The sequence below is a fragment of the Lutra lutra genome, chromosome 17 (genome assembly GCF_902655055.1).
Source record: "Lutra lutra chromosome 17, mLutLut1.2, whole genome shotgun sequence".
NCBI lineage: Eukaryota > Metazoa > Chordata > Mammalia > Carnivora > Mustelidae > Lutra > Lutra lutra.
The window spans coordinates 17,920,245-17,938,422 of NC_062294.1; the positions used below are offsets into that span (position 1 = coordinate 17,920,245).

Consider the following 18,178-nt stretch of genomic DNA (forward strand, 5'->3'; position numbering starts at 1 on the left):
GACTTACTCTCTCCTCCCGGTGAGTTTAAGTAACCGTCAAAGCAGTTGCACCTTGGGCGCTGGGTAGGACCTCTCTACCCCGGAGGTAGGGAGAAAGTGTCAAGTTTCTAGTTAGAGCAGAAGGACGCTCTATAGTGCAAAGTTGGGCACGTAGAACGTTTCAACAGAAGTTTTTGGAAGTGCCTCTGGAACTCCGCAAAGGATCGATTTAAATTTCATTAGCAAATCGGTTTTTTTAACTGCAGTTAAAATAATTGAGGCTCTCGGACGTGTTAAATTTGGCCTCCATCACAGAGGAGTTGCAAATGGCTAACTAGAGGATCAGTGAAGGTGACGTTAGTCCTGGGCTAACTTCGGAGTAACGGTTTTTTGTTTTAATTTTTTTTTGTTGTTATTAAATGTAAGTGTATTCTGAGACTACAAATCAAGTAGATTTTTAAAAATGTTACCATTAAGATTTCTCTAGACGATCAGAATTATCTCACTACTTTACAATAATCCCAGATTGCGGGGGAGGGGGCGGAGTAGATGCCGGAGGTAATAAGGGCGTTGTAACCTCCTTCCATCTACTTCATTTCTGTTTGTTCATTTGTTAAAATATTTATTATTGGGGCACCTGGGTGGCTCAGTGGGTTAAAGCCTCTGCCTTCAGCTCGGGTCGTGATCCCAGAGTCCTGGGATCGAGCCCCGCATCGGGCTTTCTGCTCAGCAGGGGGGTCTGCTTCTCCCTCTCTCTCTGCCTTTCTGCCTACTTGTGATCTCTATCAAATAAATATATATATAAATAAATCTTTTAAAATATATTTATTATTTACTTTATACATGAAATTATCTTTAATTTACTGTATAATGCTATACTTTAAATCTAAAAATAAATTAACCAATAAAACATCACGATGTTTTGGGGCGCCTGGGTGGCTCGGTGGGTTAAGCCTCTGCCTTTGGCCCAGGTCATGATCCCGGGGTCCTGGGATCGAGCCCCGCGTCTGGCTCTCTGTTCAGCAGGGAGCCTGCTTCCCTTCCTCTCTCTCTGCCTGCCTCTCTGCCTACTTGTGATCTCTGTCTGTCAGATAAATGAATAAAATCTTTAAAAAAAAAAAAACAAAAAAAACACATCACGATGTTTTATATAGCAGAGTTTCATAAAAAGTTTTATTTAAAAAAACACCTTTGGGAGATGGGAGGCATGAGGAGGGGATGGAGTAACCTGGTGATGGGCATTAAGGAGGGCACGTGATATGATGAGTACTGGGTGTTATATGTAACTGATGAATTGTTGAACACTACATCTGAAACTAATGAGGTACTGTGTGTTGGTTAACTGAATTTAAGAAAATTAAAAATTACAAAACACCTTTAAAAATCATTGTTCCCCCCCAACTCCAAAAGAAAAAAAAAATCTCTCTCAAAAGTCTATTGATTAAGGGCATTACTTTGGGGTCAAACAAACCTGGGATCATAGCCCAAGCTCTGACACTTTCACAGCTGTGTTACCTTAGTTAGGCAAGACATCTCTCCTCCTTAAGCCTCATTTTTCTTCTGTTTTATGGGGATCATAATCCTGACCCCACAGAGTTGTTGTGAAGGTTAAAAGTAATATGGAATTCTAGGGTTGGTGGGGCTTAGAAATTCACACACAATAGGGCGCCTGGGTGGCTCAGTTGGTTGAGCTTGAGCGTCTGCCTTCAGCTCAGTTCATGATCCTGGAGTCCCAGCATGGAGCCCCACATTGGGCTCCCTGCTCAGCAGGGAGTCTGCTTCTCCTTCTCCCCCTCCCCCTGCTCATGCTCTCTCTCTAATAAATAAAATCATTTTAAAAAATTCACACACATCAGGCTCTCTGCTCAGCAGGCAGCCTGCTTCCTCCTCTCTCTCTCTGCCTGCCTCTGTGCCTGCTTGTGATCTCTGTCTGTCAAATAAATAAATAAAATCTTTAAAAAAAAATTCACACACAACACCTCAATTTTACAGACACTCAGCAAATTAATCCAACAAGTATTTATTGGGCCCTTGCTACTGGTAGATGCTTGTCTGGACTCTGGCAAAGAACACAGAGTCATGTTGATGCAGAGGGACTAGGTTCAGGACATTCAGCCCCAGTCTCTCCCCTGAACAATAAGGTATTCCATGTCCATAGAGCTGTAAATGTGAGACACACATAACGGTAAGATCCATCACCGTTATGCTCTGGCCTGTGCAGATGTGTCCAGGGCCCTGTCTGGCCATCAGCTCACCCCTCTCCTCCAGCTCTGGGATAAACAAAGCTCTTAAGCCCCTGGCCAGAAAGCAGATTCCGTCCCCACCCCCATGCACACACTCCAGGTCACTCATTCCAGGGAAGAGCGGGGACTTAGGGAGCAAAAACCAGGGTAAAGTAGGTCACAGCAGGAGGATGGTAATCCCCTGGATGGCTGGCCAAAGGAGTTGGGCCCCAGCTCCTAGAAGCAGGCTGCTCCTGCCCACCCACCAAGAGGGGCTGTGAGAAGACTTTCCAGGTCTGGATTCTCAGCATCATCCTTCCCAAAGTATGCCCAAACTAGGTTAGGGGGCTTCCCCAAATGACGCATTCTCAGTGCTGAGGTCATTCTCAGTCCAAGCTCTTACTGACTATAACACTTTCTGTGCTGGGCTTAGAGATTCTGTCTTTGATTCCACATACTTCTACAAGTGTACTCTTTATACCCAGCCCTAAGTGGGGTGCTAGAGACATAGAACCCCTGGGGAGTCCAGAGTGGGGAATTTTGACCTGGACCGAGATAGTAGCAAGCCAGTGTTATTAGTACTGAGACAGAAGACAACTGGGGAGCTGTGTGGACCTGTAGGAGGCTTCTGATTCAGGTGTGGAGTCAGGATTAGGAAGGAAGTGATACTGAGCAAGAAAAGGAGTTCACCAGGAGGGTATGGGGAAAGGTATTCTGAGTACAGAGAATGAATGTACAAAGACCCAAAAGGGTGTGGTGGGGGTGTGCACCTGGGTGGCTCAGTTGGTTAAGCACATGCCTTCTGCTCAGGTCTGGGATTGAGCCCCACATCATGCTGCCTGTTCAGCAGAGCCTGCTTCTCCTTCTCCCCTCTGCTGTTCCCCACTTTTGCACCCGCGCTCTCTCTCTCTGCCGAACAAATAAATAAAACCTTGAAGAAAAAAAAAAAGACCCAAAGGGATAATAGCCTGGCCTTTCCTTCTGGAAAATTCTGGTGGTCAGAGTGGGGCAGATGTGGAAGGAATTTTCTCCTTTGGGTCATGTGAGAAGATGGGTAATGACTGGTTGGGAGATAAAAGTGGAGATAAAAGTGAATGGAGCAGAGGAGCAAACGTTGGGCAGACAGAGTTAACAGAGGTATCTGAGCTAACTGGAATCGGATGATGTTTGGCAAGAACGGATGAAGTAGGGCTGCTATACACAAGGATGGAGGTCTCTGGAGGCTCCTGTCACCCTGGAGCCAAACAAGGAAGGGTTCAATTAGGCTTATTCAGTCCTGGAGGCAGCAGTCCCCCAGCATGGGCTTTAGTGTAAACCTAGTCTACCAAGCTCTAGGTTCCTACCCTGATTCCTTTGGGCTCCTCTTGTAAAGTCCTCTCCAACTCAGCCCATCTCTCCTCCACCACCTGTTAAGTCCCACATCCTCACCTCCCTTATCACTCCCTATAACATGTCTTCCCTGAAGTCTCCCCTGATGCCAAGGACTAAGTAGGTAGATCCCTGCTCCAGGCTTAGACAGAGGGGAGTTGCAGGAGTGGACTGAACTGTGGGCAGAGCTGGCTTAGGTAGGGCTGCATAGACAATGCAAAGGAGCTTTAACTTGGGAATTGGTTCTAAATTAAAAAAAAAAAAAAAGGAGAATAAAGCAGAGGGGATGAGAGCAGAAGTCAGTGAGGCCATGGCACTGCCCACCCAAGTCATGGAGTGGTGGGTTGGAGTAAGGTCCTAGAGGTGGTGGTAGAGGATTGATTGAGAGAGCTTTTCACCCTCTCTGAGGACTCCTCCTTCCCTCAGGATTCTGCCCATGTGGATTCTTGCCTCTCTCCACCAGGATGAAGAGGGTTTCCTCACACATCACACACTCGTTCCATGCTTCCAGAAAGTCTTCTGGGATTATTGACGTCACACTGCATACCTCTTCTCAAAGAAGAAGCTTGGGTACATGAGAGGCCAGAGGAACCCTCATCATAACCCCAGTTTCTGCAGCATCAGGTCACCTTAGGGACTTGAATATAGACCCAAACAAGGACTCCCCATCTCCTGGAACAGCTTCCCCTCAGGTAGACCAGGACACCAGAGAGGGAGAGGACAGAGCACTTAATCTGTCTTGAAGGCTAAGACATAGTTAGCAGAGATGGAAGGAACATGGAGGCTGGAACAAACGTGGGGATGGGGTGGGCTGGTACAATTCACCCCCTCACATGCCCATGGGGGCCAGAATAGGAGGGGCAGACTTGGGGAGAAATGCCAGCCCAAGAGAAGAGAGGAAGGCTATGCATTCCAGAAGATTTCGGGTCACCACCATAGCTCCTAGAACCTGCACACGATGGAAAACTCTGCACAGCCAGCCCTGGGAAATGAGTATCTTTAAGTAGAAAGATTGAGTCCCCTGTGGTGGCCATGGGCCCTGCCCATCCATCCCCGGAGATCAGCTTCTGGAGGCTCCGCCCCAACAAAGCGGGGCTGGCAATGGCCAGAAGAAAGAAAGGAGCTTAGTACAAATATAAATACCTTTAATGAAAGCCAAGGGCACTGTGTAGAGCCCTGAGAGCAGCTACCAGAGCAGGGTAGGAGGCAGGGGTGCTGCTACTCCACCAGACTGGCTAGGCCAGAGGCCCTAGAAGGCAGGCGAGCGCCAGAGCAGCCGCCAGCAGTGGGGGCGTCGGGGCTGGGGTGGGTGCAGATGCTCTTGCCTGCAGCGTCTCCTGGTTGGTCTCAGGGCCTATGCCATGCTCCCTGATACGCACAGGGGTGCCGCAGAGAACATGCAAGTTATCTGGGTGCGGGGCCTGGCGAGCTTCTTGCTGTAGTGACTCCCACACAGCAGCAGCCTCCTCTGGGCAGCGCAACAGGACTTGGGAGGCACAGACGTGGAAGTCATTCCAAGACCTGTTAAAGGCTTGGGGTTAGGGTAATTAGGTGGGGCAAAGAGGCTTTTGTAATGGGAAGAATAAAGGTTCAGGCCCCAGGGTGGCGGGGGGTTCCCACAGTTAGGCAGGCATCTTCACACCTGATCTTACCTGCAGACAGTGTCCAGCTCGCCTCCAAGGCCCATGCCGTCCCCCAAGCGGATGAGACACTCAGCAAACCCCTGGTATATGGTGTCACAGCCCCCTGGGCCCGTTGCAGCTGCTGCCAGGGGAGATACAAGGACTAGGGGTGGGGGTGGAGAGTGGTTGATAGGATGAGCAGCCCCGCCCCCCTTCACCGTCAAGCCCCCAGGGGCTTGTTTACCTGCGTGTGCTTGGGGGACGTGACTCAGCGTCAAACAGAGGCACCCAAGGGAACCAACGGGCACATCTGGTGATCCACCTGCATTGGCTCCCCCCAGGCACAATCTGTACAGGGTATGTGGAGAGGGGGTAAGGTGTCCTGTCCCAAGGGGTTGACTCTTCCTCTGAACTTCTAGGGTCACAGGTGAGGTGAGGATGGTCCAAGTGAAAGAGTCAGAGCATGGAGATGAGGGCTACAGGCTCCCTTAACTGTCCTGCAGGCTGGACAAACTTCACTTGACGATCCCACCCCCATACCCAAACTGGTGTTCTCTGCCAGGGACAGCAGGAGAGGCAGGGTCGGGATCCAGATCAGACCCTAAGAGAGGGCCTCAGGGGCCCCACGGTTGGACTAGGGGTGCCACGAGAGCCTAGGTCTCCCTTTACTGGAATGGGCGATGTGGAACTTTGGGGTCCTTTCCCCATGACTAGATGTCAGGTCATGCCCATTTTGCATCCTGAAGCCACTGGCACGTATTACCCCTCCCTGAAGCCGTCGCACCTCCACTCCAGCCTGGTTCCCAGGGCCCAGGAAGGCTGGGCCTCAGCTCTCACAGGCCCTATACCTAGACTGGGGAGAGGGTGTGCCACACAGCGCTAAGCCCGATCCAGCACTCCCGCACTCACCGAGCGGTAGCAACAGCCGCAACAGCCCCAGCACACCGGAAGCTCGGGGCAGTCGCTGGCGGTGGTGACAGGAGCAGTAGCCGTGCATCATCCCCGCATCATCCCCGGCTGGGAGCCTAGTGCTGGAGCTAGCAGCTTGGAAGCAGAGCCCTTCGGCCCAGCCCCCGAAAGAAGGGACTGTGATTGGATGGGAGCTGGGGGCGGGGCCCAAAGTCAGCTGGGCAGCCCCGCCCTAGTACTCAGATCAGCAAGGGGGGGAGGGACCCCAGAGAGAAGAGCTGGCAACAAGGCAATTGCAGAGCTGACCTCAGGGCCCTTGTCTCAGAAATGGAGAGGGGATCTGGGAGGGCAGCTATGTAGATGAGAGTGGGTGTCCGGGCACCGGGCTTAGTCTAGACAGAGCTCCAACACAGGGAAGAGAGAGGGGAGAGAACAGAGGCTCCTATCAAAGTTACACCAAAAGCACACACATACTCCATTTTATTCCAAAAGCATTTAATTGAATTTCTCAATATTTTTCAAAAACAAAAAGATCCAAATCGGAGGTAAAAAGGAACATGGAAAATGCAACTCAAGTGGTGTCACGATCTCGAGGGTCATGCTCCAGGCACGGCAGAACCCAAGAAGGCACAGTACCCACCCTGGGCCCAGCCTAAACCCGCTGGCTACCACAACCTGTAGACCACAGCCAGTGCTCTCCCTTCAAACACCCCCAAGGGGGGAGCCTGAGCAGGAAAAAGGGTAGACATGACCCTGCTTTGGCCTAGGCCTGTCTGCTGGCCTTCAGTGCCTCTCCAACTCTGAGCAAGGCAGGCTTAGCTAAGGGAGGCTAGGGGTTACAAGGCCGTGCAGCATGAGGCTGAGACGCCGGGCCACTTTACCAAGTGAGTTGTGTGGCTCAGCCTGAAGGAACTGGAAGAGCTTCTGGCGCACCTGGGCCATGACAGAGCCCATGTGGTCCCGAGTAATGGGGTCACTGTGGTCCAGGTGCATCACAGCCTCTTCCAGGTAGCTGTGGTGGAAGAAAGACAAGAAACAGGTGGGCTCCAGCAGATGCAAGCGCCCCCTGGTGGCACCGAGGCCCAGAGGGACTGCTGACAAAGGGGGGGCCTCAAAGCCAGAGATGGGTGGGCACAGAAGGGACTGGGGGAGAAAAATTAGGAAGCAGAGTCAGGCAAGAGTCTCTGTTTGAACCGCTTCTCCATCTCCACCCCAACCTGTCTCCTGATCCCTGAGTCCACTCACCTGAGCTTGAGATCAGTTCGAGTACCAAGGTCAGAGGCCAGCTGCTGGATGAGGGAAAGGAGCACAGGCTGGGAGAGTGGGCAGGGTGGCTGCCCAAAAACCTGCCCTGGGTCCACAGTTTCACACACATACAGCACCAGGTTCAGGTCAGCAGCTGTCAGGGCCTAGGAAGAGAACAGTGTTTACAGCCAAGGTCAGAAGGGAATACCTGCTTGGCTGGCCGTGGATGACCAGAGTAGGGTACTGAGGGCTCCAGGGGGGCGGCGGGGGTGTGCTCAGGGGCCCAGAGACAGTCATAGAGAGCTGTGTTGTTACTCTGGGGGATCAGGAAAGGTTTCCTAAAAAGGATGGTCATGAAGCAAGGAAGGTGTTAGGTAGAAAGAAAGGGTCCAGGCAGAGGGGAAAGTAGGGGAAACGGTCTGAAGCCAAAGGCAACCAAGAACAGTGTACTGGGGCTGGAGCACCCAGAGCCTGGCGGGTAGAGTATGGTGTGTGTGCCCTGTCAGAAGACACCTGACCCTTACCTCGACCCACTGGGCGGCATACCTGCTGGAAGGCCTGATTGAGGTGGCCCTGCTGCAGCAGCTGCAGGATATGGGCTTGCTGGGCCTGGCAATCGAGGTGGGCGGCGGGGACGGGTGTGCCAGCAGCGGAACGCATGGCCTGCATGATGCTAGACGTGACGGCAGCCTGTTGCTCCTTGAGTGCTACACTCACCTCACCCTTAACAATGCGCTGTACCTGTGCTAAAATGGACTCCTGTAGGCTGCAAAGGGAAGTGAGGGAGATGAGACAGACAGGAAGTCTGGTCTGGCGCTTTTCAAACCCAGCACCTCGCCCAATACCCTGCCCACACACCTGCCCACAGCCACGTGCAGCTGGTGCTGCACCTCAGCCCGAACGCTGCTAGACACGGTGGCCGCCATCTGCTCGGTGGCACCCTGCAGTGTGCTGACTAGGCCCCGCAGCTGGGCCAACACAGGCTCCCGTGCCTCCTGTTCTCGTGCCTTCCGGCTCTTCATGTGGCTCTCCAGCTGCTGCAAGTCTGAGAGGTGACCACAGGAGCATGAGAGGGCTGGCTGGGGAGAGAGGGACAGCCCCTCCCACCTTGAGGCATATGACCCCACTCACACTCTTGCGTGCCCAGTCGGAAGCTATCATTGATCTGCTGGAACATGGCCTGGCAGCTCTTCTCAAACGCCGGCAGCACCACACTCTGAAAGGCTTCACGGTAGGCAGCCTGCATTGGCCCCTGTAATGTGTCTGCAGCTGCTCGGGCAATGGCATCTGTCAAGTTCTGGGGGTAGAGGGAGAGCTGAGTTAAAGGCTAAGCCCAAGCTGATACGACCAGGCCCACCAACTACCAGCCCCCCTCATCTTGGGCCCTACAGCACCTTGGACTTCAGCAGCTTGGAGATATTCTCTTTCATGCTACCCTCCACGGCAGTGAGCTTGGTGGCCACTGAGTTGCTCAGCTGGCCTGCCACTGGCTCCAGACTCCTGGAGACACCTGGGGCAGGATGAAGAGGAACAGGTGGAGCCACGAAAGGCAGCCTGACAGACAGGAAGCCCCACTCCCACCTGGCCCACCCAGAAGTCTCCATGCCAAACTCACACGGGGGCACTGTCTTCTTGATCTCATCCCGTATGCTGCGCTCCAGCCGCCCAGCTACGGCTGAAGACAGCGCCTGGGACAGCTGCTGTGTCAGCTGCTCCTGCAGCTGCCCACCCCGCTGCTGCCCCTCAGCCAGCGCCCGCTCCAGCCGCCGCTCTGCACTGCAGCTAAGGAACAGGCCTGGGGCAGGTCCCGCATCCATTCCTGGGCCAAGAATGCTGCTGCTGTCCCCACCCCTCTGCCACACTGAGCCATGACCCATAAGGATACGCTCCTGCTCATGCCGCGACTCCAGGGCGCGTTCTACGTGGCCCGTGACAGCGCTCTGCAGGCCTTCCAGCTGGGTGCAAAGACGCTGCAGCAACTCTTCTTGGCTGTGTCGCAGCTCCGCCAACTCTCTCTGCTGTTGCCAAATTAGTGCTGGCCAGTCCTCAGGAGGGTCTGCCACCTGCCAAGAGCACCGAGTCAGATGATGCCTGACCCACACATTCCCACACACCAGACCAGGGAAGGGCCCAGAGCTCTTCCCCATCCTCACAGGAGTTGTCCCAGAAATAGAAAGGCTGTTACTTCACTGACCTGGTGCTCCATGAGCCGGGATCCCACAGCTGAATCCCTGCCATGGACAAGAAGCACCTCAGGCTGCGTCAGGCAGGGCAGCCGGAGAACCACCCCTCTCCCTGGCCACAGGACCCCACCCCGTACCCGTCATCTTTCTTGCCCTTTCTCTTAAGCTTAGGTGAGGCTCGAGGAGAACCCTTGGTCTTCCAGTCCTTGGCCGGTAGCCGTGGAGTGGGAACTTTGGTGCCAAAGCCCCCTGCAGCAGAGGCAAGGCTAGCAACCTCATCATCATGGTCACTGGAGAAAGGGGAGGGAGAAAAATCAGCACCGACCCACTTACCAGCCCTCCCTCACGAGAGGAACAACGTAGGGTGGCACCTACCTTTGCTCAGCACTGGCGTCCTGGCTGTCATGTTGCTGCAGCAGGTGATAAGGTGGTCGGTGGAAGGCCAGGCTCTTGTGCTTCTCCTGGAGGCCGTTCCTGGGACTGAAGGAACAGGCCAACTCAACAGCGGATGATGCTATCTGAAACACCTCCCACCAGCGCCCACTCCCCTCCCAGGTTCCTCACCTCTCTGCCAGGCTGCTGCAGGTCTCACGAGTTATGTCTGGTGCCGTAGGCCAAACCTGATTGTCAGGGGCTGTGGCCTCCTGGGTCAATGCTGCCTCCAAAAGGGAAGGGGTACTATGCCGATCCCCATCCCCAGGGCCTCCATCCAGGCCAAGCTGGGAGCCAAGCTCAGGCCCTGGCCGGGGCCGTGGGGACAGCAGGTGGAGTGCTGAGGCAGCTGAGGCCATACTGTCTGGTTCAAGACCCTCAGGAGCAGAAGAGACAAAACCACGGGACAGGGCCTCGGATGCGATCTCAGGGATATCCTGGGACAGGGCAGTGGAAGCTGAGGAAATAACATCAGGGGAGCGGGTGCGGCTGGGAGAAGCCTGGGGTAGCCCCAGGGGTTCCACTTCCTGCAGCTCCAGTGACAGTGCAGAAGCAGCAGCAGGCACCTGAGGTAGAGCAAAGATGGGACTTAGACAGTGGGACGTGGGGAAGCGGGAGCACAGATGAGGCCTGCCATCTGCAGGGATGGGACGGTGGAGAAGGGAGATGCACGTCAAAAATCCCACAGCCCAAGAGAAGAGGAGGTGGGGATGGACACAGGCTGAGAAGCCGCCCTCCAGGGACCAGGGGAGGCTGGGATGACCTCAGGGAAAGCCCTCAGGCACTGTGGGAGGAAAGGGCCCCCAAGCTTCCTGCTACCACATACCTGCCACCCTGCACTTCATACACACCCACACACACACCTGCCCAGGTGCTTTGGGAGTCAGTTTGTCAGCTGGACCTGGGAGCAGGCTGGGCAAGAGGCTGCGTGGGCTTGCCTGCAGGCTGCTGCTGCTGCTCATGGTCAGACTGCCGTCCAGCTGCAACTTGGGGCTCAAGGTCAGCTCCTCAGGTGGCCTGGTGGCAGGAAGGCTGAGGTATAGCAGCCAGAACCTGGCACCAGCCCCTGCCCTCCCCCAACTCTGACCCTCGCTTCACCTGGGCAAGGAGGGATCCACAGCTGATGTACTGCTCATGGCAGACACAGCTGTAAGAGAGGAGGAGCTGGAGCTGGAGCTGGAGCTGCTGCTGCTGCTGCTGGGGGACACAGTGATCTGGGGAGAGGCAGGGGACTGAGGCCATGGCCCACAGGTGGGGGATTCCTTGGTCGCCCTGCCCTGAGCCCCACACCCCTCCCCCAGCACACCTGCTGCAGGGAGGTGCTAGGTGTCATGAAGGCGTCAGGTGTCATCAGCTTGGGCTTGGTCTCACTGCTCAGACTGAGGAAGTCGGCTGGCGCAGGCAGCTCCACTATGCGTCGGGGGTCAGGCTGGGATCCTTGGGTAGATGACCCCAGGCCCTCAGAGCCCAGTTCAGGCCGAGACTCTCCAAATGCTGTGAAGAAAGCTGCCACTTGAGTCAGATCTCAGACCCTGGTCAGTCTAAGCTGCCTCCCTCTTACACCTCACTCACCGAAGTCCTCATGGGCAGTGTGGGTGGGGAGTGGGGCCACCACATCAGGGTTCAACTGCGGCTGGAAACGGATCTGCACATCCTGCAGTGCCCTGTAGGCGGAGAAGAGTAAGAATAGGAGAGCTCAAAGAGGCCAGCATCAGTAGGGTGTGGAGGGGTACAAACAGGGCAGAGACAGGATTCCCCAACACACTCACTTAGTATGCACACAGAAGAGTTTGATGAGCACACCGGCTGCAGACTCCATGGCACCAGCTCCGTGGGTCCCATCTACAAAGACAGTGTGGACAACTAAGCCCTGGCCCTCTATGCCTCCATACTTCCCTACAGACAAACATGTTTCCTAAACCCTGAGCAGCTCACCAGCCCCTAGGCTGTCGTTCTCCTCCTCGGCAGGCAGCACCTCAGTGTGCCGCAGTCGGCAGCGACTCACAACCTGGATACCGAAGCTCAGCACGGGGTGGGTGAGCAGGAACTCAGAGATGGAGCTGAAGCAGGCACGGCCCTCCTCCTGGTTCTGTAGCAGCTCCATCACGTACAGGACCTGTACACACAGGGCACTCACGGCGGGGCTAGAGGCCCGACACCCTTGCCTCCCTGACGATGCCAGCTTTGCCTGGGTTGCCCCACCACAGCCTACCTTCCGTTGCACATCGCTGAGAATAAGGTATTCGGCTGACAGGTCCAGACAAACCTTGAGGCTGGGGGGCACACTCACTGAGCTGAAGATATCTGGGGAGAAGCTGTGGGGCCCAGGAGGCAGGATTAATGAGACAGAGAGTGAAAAGAACCCCCATCTGTCACCCTACTGCCCCTGCCCAGCCTCTGCTTACCGAATGGTCTGCAGGCAGGTCCAGGACACCGTGCACCACATCTTTAGCTCCCGATTCTGGTCAGCACCAGTGATGAGGAACCTCCAGAAAGGGACTCTGCAAAGCAGCAAGGTATCGAATCACTGGCTGGGCCCCCTACTGGAGAACCAAGGTCCAGTCCACCACCCACCTGCCTGCCCACTCACGCACTCAGGGTCCTGTTTCTTGTGGTTGTCACAGAACAGGAGGCAGGAAAGGGACCGCCCATCATGAGGCTTCCACTCATGCAGACACCTGGAAGAAGGCCGATGAGGGACCTGAGTGAATGATCTCGCCCTCACCTGGGTGGGGGGTCTTGGTCCCTCAGTCCCTGCATACCTTGGCTCATCCTGCCCCTCGATGTAGATCTGCCAGAACTTGACAAAGCCATCATGGCTTGCAGTAGCCAGGACAGTCCCATCAGGTGAGAGGGCCCCTTCACTCAGGCACTGGGAAGAAACCAAACAGCCTTGCTTTGTCACCTGACTTGGGGTCGGAGCAAGTCCTTCTCCAGTGAGGATGGTAGTGAGCTGAGCTGGCCCAGAGCGGATGTGTACATGTATACGAAAGCCTCCCTAAATGGGGGGCTGCACAGAACACCAGCCCCCCAGGGCGCAGCAGGTTAGATGTACACTCTATAACTGAGGCTCACTTTGTGTTCAGAGTTCCCGGGGCAGTGCCGGCAAAGCCACCTGAGCAAGTGGGGGCTCGGGAATGAGATGAGGGGCATGAGGAAAGGGGGGAGGGTAGCAGGGGCGGGGAGCAGTCAGGGGCAGGCTTACAGTGCTGTGGCCTTTTACCACGATGAAGCCTTGCTTGATCTGGCTGACACGCACGGGCCAAGTGCTGTGGTTGGAGCGGAGCATGTCCAGATCCCACACCTCAGCCTGGAGGGTACAAGGTGAGCGTTCAGCCTCTGCCCACACCATGGCTGCTCTGAGCCCTTCTCTCTTCCTATGCCTGGCTCCCTTACCCGGTCCTCATGCAACAGAGCCACCGTAGGGCTGCCCTCCTCACAGCAGTCCTCACTCTCCTCTGGGATGAAGGGGCACCAGATGATCCTGCGGAAGTGGTTCAGTGGTGTGCCCTCTGGCTGCTGGATGTGGACCAAGATCTCTTCTCTGAGCACGGTGTTAAGGGCTAAACAGGTGGATGACAACGTCTGGCAGCCCCTGCCCCACCCACCTTTCTACAGTCCCCCACCCCACCCCAGGGAAAGGATACTGAATTTTGCCATTAACCAGAGCCAAGCGCCACACGAACAGGTTGCCTGCCTCATCCAGGCAGGCCAGCTGGGAGGAATTGAGGTGTGCAAAGGCCAAATCAGCCACACTGCCTGTGAAGCCCTTGAGCAGGGTCCGCTCTGAAGTGCTGACACTGATCACCCGCACCATCGCCGAGCCATTGTTGGCAGCTGGAATCAGAAGAGAAGGAGGCCCTGAGGAACTATCCAGGCCCAGGCAGCAGCAGAGACGCCCTGCCCTTGCCTGCCTCAGTGCCACTACCAGTCTCAAACTCGGTTTTCCCCCTCGGATCCCCAAGGCCTGTCAGAGGTGGGGCGGAACAGACAAGCCTTCTGTCACACCCTAAGGGCTGAGTGGTCCAACACTGGATCTGCATCTCTGGGGCTTTGAGCAAAACACCTCCCTCCTCAATCCTGCCCCTACTCACCCCGAATGGCATAGGCCAAGAAGGAGTTGGACACAGCAATAAGGTTGCCATAGTAGTATTTCTGTTCCCAGTCATACTTGGCCACAGGCTGGATTTTCACCTGAGAATAAAGGGTGAAGAAGGTCATAGAGGCTGAGGGCTAAGGTAGATCTGCCAGGGCCCAGTTGGTTCCCGGCATCCCGGGAAAGGATAGGCCACAAGTGTCAGCCTAGTCATAACTCTTAGGGCCAGATTCCCACAGAGATCTGGCAGTTAACCCTGGCTTCCTGAGACTGAGGCACACTACCTGTCAAGGTGATCCTCACAGTAACTGGCCGCATGGGAGAAGGGAGGGAGAGGCTGACTGTGCCCGCATCCACCATACATGCCACAATGTCGTGGTGCCCACCTTGTTGCTACCCCGTGCTTTGCTTGAGATGCTAGAGTCACTGCTGGCCACAATCTCCACCTCCTTGGCCAAAATCCCGATGCATGTAGAGCTGTCATCTCCTGTGAGGCAGCTAGGGGGAGGAGTGCACAAGCTTGACTCCTGTTCCCGTAAAGTCTCAATGGGCAGGGTTGGGAGGGGAAGAGAATACAAACACTCTGGTGAAGGTGTCAAGTCCCAGATTCTCAACTCTGCCTGATCCACTGGTCCCCAAGCCACAGCTCCCTTTGCTCTCACCTCCCTCCTCAGTAATGGGCCTACTTCCATGCTAAAATGGAAGCCCAAACTTCAGATCCAGCCCACGCTCTTGAGTTTGTCCTTGCCCCTCATCCTAGTACAAATATGCCGTGGTTAAGTGCACCACCCCCAAGACCCCAACACCACCACTGCCATTTCCCAGACACTCACATGACCTGCTTTTCCTGAAGGTTAATAGGTGGCATGGCACGGAGACCAGGCTTGTTTGCTGAAGTACTATCACCTGAGCAGAGGGGGTCTGGGACAAGAAGCCCGTTGAGATCCCCATTGTAGGCATTAGATGGGCGCTGACTCTCTGCACTGGGACCTGGGGACAGAAAGGTCCACCCTGATGAGGTTGTTCCACCTGCCCACTGGCCTCTCCTCCTGCAGAACTTCATTTAAGAACCATGAGGTACTCTGGGAACATTCAACTGAGGGAGCCATGTCTGTGGGGAGGAGGACGCTTGGTTCATCTTTTGTTCCATAAGCACTGACAGTTAACACAATCTCTGCCAGGACCAAAGACATGCATGTGGCTCTTCTACCTAAGGGAAGAGTAAAGCCATCAAGAATCCTGTGAAGCCAATTAATATTTACGTCCAAATTAGCACAGAGGGACTCTGTACTGAGGGAAGGCATGGATAGGGTCAGTAGAGACTTCATTAAGGAGGTCAATCAGAGCCAGTGTGGCTGGAACACACAAATGTAAGAAAGAGGGAGGGAAAACAAGTCACAGAGATCTCAGATATGAAGCTTGGGTGCTTAAATTCTCCCTGTGGCACTAAGAGCCACACAGTTTTAAACAGGAAGGTGACATAGTCTGCTATTGCGAAAAGAATGACTGCTCTGGCGCCTGGGTGGCTCAGTGGGTTAAAGTCTCTGCCTTCAGCTCAGGTCATGATCCTAGGGTCTTGGGATCGAGCCTTGAATCGGGCTCTCTGCTCAGCAGGGAGCCTGTTTCCTCCTCTCTCTCTCTGTCTGCCTCTCTGCCTGCTTGTGATCTCTACTTGTCAAATAAATCAAGTCTTTAAAAAAAAAAAAAAAAGAATGACTGCTGTAAGGCAGCATGTAGAATAATTAAGAATTTAATTAAGATATACCAGGTCCTAAACCAAGATAATGATAGATGGTAGAGAAGGGAAGATGGGCTCTTAAGGTATGAAAGGACACTGATAAGATGTGGAAGTAAGAAAGAAAGCAACTTGCCTCTCAAAGAAGTGGTTCAGAAGAAGTCACCTTGGGCAGGTAACTTCAAAAGAAAATGAAGGAGTTGGACAAAGTGGAGAGAAACTCTAGGACAGGATGGGTAGTCAGGAAAAGCAGCATTTCATTTGTTTGCCATTAGCTATTTCAAACACCCTCACAGGCTCAGGCACCACCCTAAAGCTCCCAGGTGACACGGAGACTAGGGCCCCACATTGAAAAACATGGCAAGGGACGCCTGGGTGGCTCAGTCGCTATGTGTCTGCCTTCGGCTCAGGTCATGATTCCAGGGTCCTGGGATGGAGCTCTCAATCGGGTTCTCTGCTCAGCGGGGAGCCTGCCTCCCCCCTCCTCTCCGCCTGCCTCTCTGCTTGTGATCTCTGTCAAATAAACAAATAAATCTTAAAAAAAAAAAAAAAAAAGAAAAGAAAAAAGAAAAACATGGCAAGGTTCTGGTCACAAAACAGTCTGGCATCTGACATGGTCCTCCAGTGCCTCCAGAGGAGACAAGCAAGAACTATTTGGCAAATGGGACAATTAAGTACCAATCAATATATAAGAAATTAAGTGGAAAACCTCCAGGCCACTTCATTTGGATCAAAGCCATTTTAGCTGCTCAGGGGTAAGCTGGCCACTCTCCTTCCCAGGCAGGCTACCATGAGGACAGACAAACAAGCTGCAAAATACCGGCCATGCCAGACTCTACCAAACCTTTGAGTAGTCTAGTCTGCACAGGGCTGATGAGCATGAGAGGTCCAAGCCAAGCTTACAAGTAAAGGGACCACAGACTCCAGGTCTGGGGCGAACTGCTCAGTGGTTTCAGGCAGAAGATGGATTTTCCTCAGGTGGCAAGGGGTAGTTAAACCCACCCAGTGTGAGCACTAGTGTCTGCTTCAAAAGCAGCTAGTATAGTATGGGTCTCCCAGCAAGTTTAAGTACAGGGTTTGAAGAACACCAATTCTTAGCTGTGGCCACTGCAGACCCCACACCACCATCACCAGTCTTTCAACCACTACCACTTTTCACAGGTCCCTAAACCTGTCAGGAAACTTTGGTACCTTCACACATGCTATGTCTTCTTTGCAGAATGCCATTCCTGACACTGAATCACCTGTTTGTATTATTAACACCTAGCTTAAACACTGTCTTCTCTCTCAAATGTGTTCTCAAGCACTTTCCAGCCCTAACCTCACATACCTGGTCTCCATCACAGTACCAAAATATTCTTTTTCTCAATGACAACAACATTATATTACAACCTCATTAGTTCTCTATGTTCTGGGGGATCTTTGGAGGCAGGAGCAGCTCTGAGGTATCACTGCAAGCCCAAGTAAAGTTTAAGTGAATGAAAATAAACCAGGGCTTACAGATGTTTGTAGCCTAATCCAATCAGGGCCGTGCAGTCTGTGATTTGGTTTAATCCCAGAAAGGACACAAAAATGGGGTGGGTCACCCACCTCCTGAAAATCAGTTTTAGAACAGCAGGCCTGTTGTCTATATTCTAGAGTGAAGGGCAAGTTGCAGAGAGTGACAGTGCTCCTCAGCACAGTGCTTAGGTCTAGACCCAAAACTCAGCATACAGAGCCCAGACCAGGCCTCTGAACTATATGGTATAAGGATGAGGAACCTGAGCTAGTCCCAGGTACACTTCAGACCTTGGGGCCAGGACACGAAGGAGCCCCTGCGGATTCAGAGAAGGAACCTCACCTTCAGCAGAGACGCTGAAGGACGGGGAAGAACGGCCCGGCCCCAGGATGAGAACAGATCTGCAACCTTGGCGGGCAAGCTCAGGAATTTACCGCTCCAACCCTCGTCTTACCTCACCAGCCAGGAAGATGCAGTATGGATCCTGAGGGACCTGAGGGACCTGAGGACTCAGAGGGCGGCCGAGGCCCGCGCCGCCCTTCTGCCCGCCAGCCAAAGGCCCACCCCCGCTGTCCCGGCTCACCCCCCGCGGGCCGGTCCAGCTTGAGGATGTCCCGCAGGTGCTGCGTGGCGTCCTCGATGTCGATGCTCGCGCAGGAGGAGGCCATGGGCCCCGCCTCGGGCGCCTCGTCCGCCCTGCGTTCGTTTCTCTGCCGCCGTGCACTGTGCAGCCGCGCACAGCCCTGCCGGGGCCAGACAGCAGGACACCGGTCACTCGATTCGGTCCACCCGCAGCCCGCAAACCGCCGCCCGCGCCGCGTCCCTGTACCCCACCAGCCCCACCAACCGCCTCCACTTCCGGCCCTCCGGAGCGCCGGCCCCCGGAACC

At 54.3% G+C, this 18,178-nt stretch overlaps 2 protein-coding genes across 5 annotated transcripts; both read right to left on the bottom strand.

The window, feature by feature from the left end:
• Window positions 1-4,671: 4,671 nt before the first annotated feature.
• Window positions 4,672-6,442, bottom strand: NRN1L (neuritin 1 like). Of its 2 annotated transcripts, none has more exons than XM_047710655.1 (3): window positions 6,101-6,442; window positions 5,222-5,333; window positions 4,672-5,090 (listed from the first exon to the last, which is right to left on the bottom strand). In XM_047710655.1, the coding sequence occupies exons 1-3, from the start codon at window positions 6,189-6,191 to the stop codon at window positions 4,805-4,807; spliced, it is 489 nt and encodes a 162-aa protein (XP_047566611.1). In that variant the 5' UTR covers window positions 6,192-6,442; the 3' UTR covers window positions 4,672-4,804. The 2 variants fall into 2 exon arrangements, with proteins under 2 accessions (XP_047566611.1, XP_047566610.1); XM_047710654.1 differs by having other exon boundaries at window positions 4,674-5,090; window positions 5,222-5,354.
• A 136-nt stretch (window positions 6,443-6,578) lies between these two features.
• Window positions 6,579-18,150, bottom strand: EDC4 (enhancer of mRNA decapping 4). 3 transcript variants are annotated; one of them, XM_047710652.1, is made up of 29 exons: window positions 17,873-18,149; window positions 14,890-15,046; window positions 14,443-14,554; window positions 14,055-14,154; window positions 13,608-13,797; window positions 13,357-13,504; window positions 13,166-13,270; window positions 12,723-12,832; window positions 12,555-12,638; window positions 12,366-12,461; window positions 12,173-12,275; window positions 11,896-12,076; window positions 11,730-11,802; window positions 11,533-11,624; window positions 11,267-11,454; window positions 11,059-11,174; window positions 10,824-10,977; window positions 10,093-10,526; window positions 9,904-10,008; window positions 9,666-9,818; window positions 9,540-9,576; window positions 9,231-9,408; window positions 8,961-9,116; window positions 8,740-8,855; window positions 8,477-8,642; window positions 8,204-8,390; window positions 7,892-8,111; window positions 7,346-7,509; window positions 6,579-7,112 (listed from the first exon to the last, which is right to left on the bottom strand). In XM_047710652.1, the coding sequence occupies exons 1-29, from the start codon at window positions 17,955-17,957 to the stop codon at window positions 6,920-6,922; spliced, it is 4,203 nt and encodes a 1,400-aa protein (XP_047566608.1). In that variant the 5' UTR covers window positions 17,958-18,149; the 3' UTR covers window positions 6,579-6,919. The 3 variants fall into 3 exon arrangements, with proteins under 3 accessions (XP_047566608.1, XP_047566609.1, XP_047566607.1); XM_047710653.1 differs by lacking the exon at window positions 17,873-18,149 and adding an exon at window positions 17,632-17,809 and having other exon boundaries at window positions 11,267-11,466; XM_047710651.1 differs by having other exon boundaries at window positions 8,961-9,408; window positions 17,873-18,150.
• Between the last annotated feature and the right edge of the window lie 28 nt (window positions 18,151-18,178).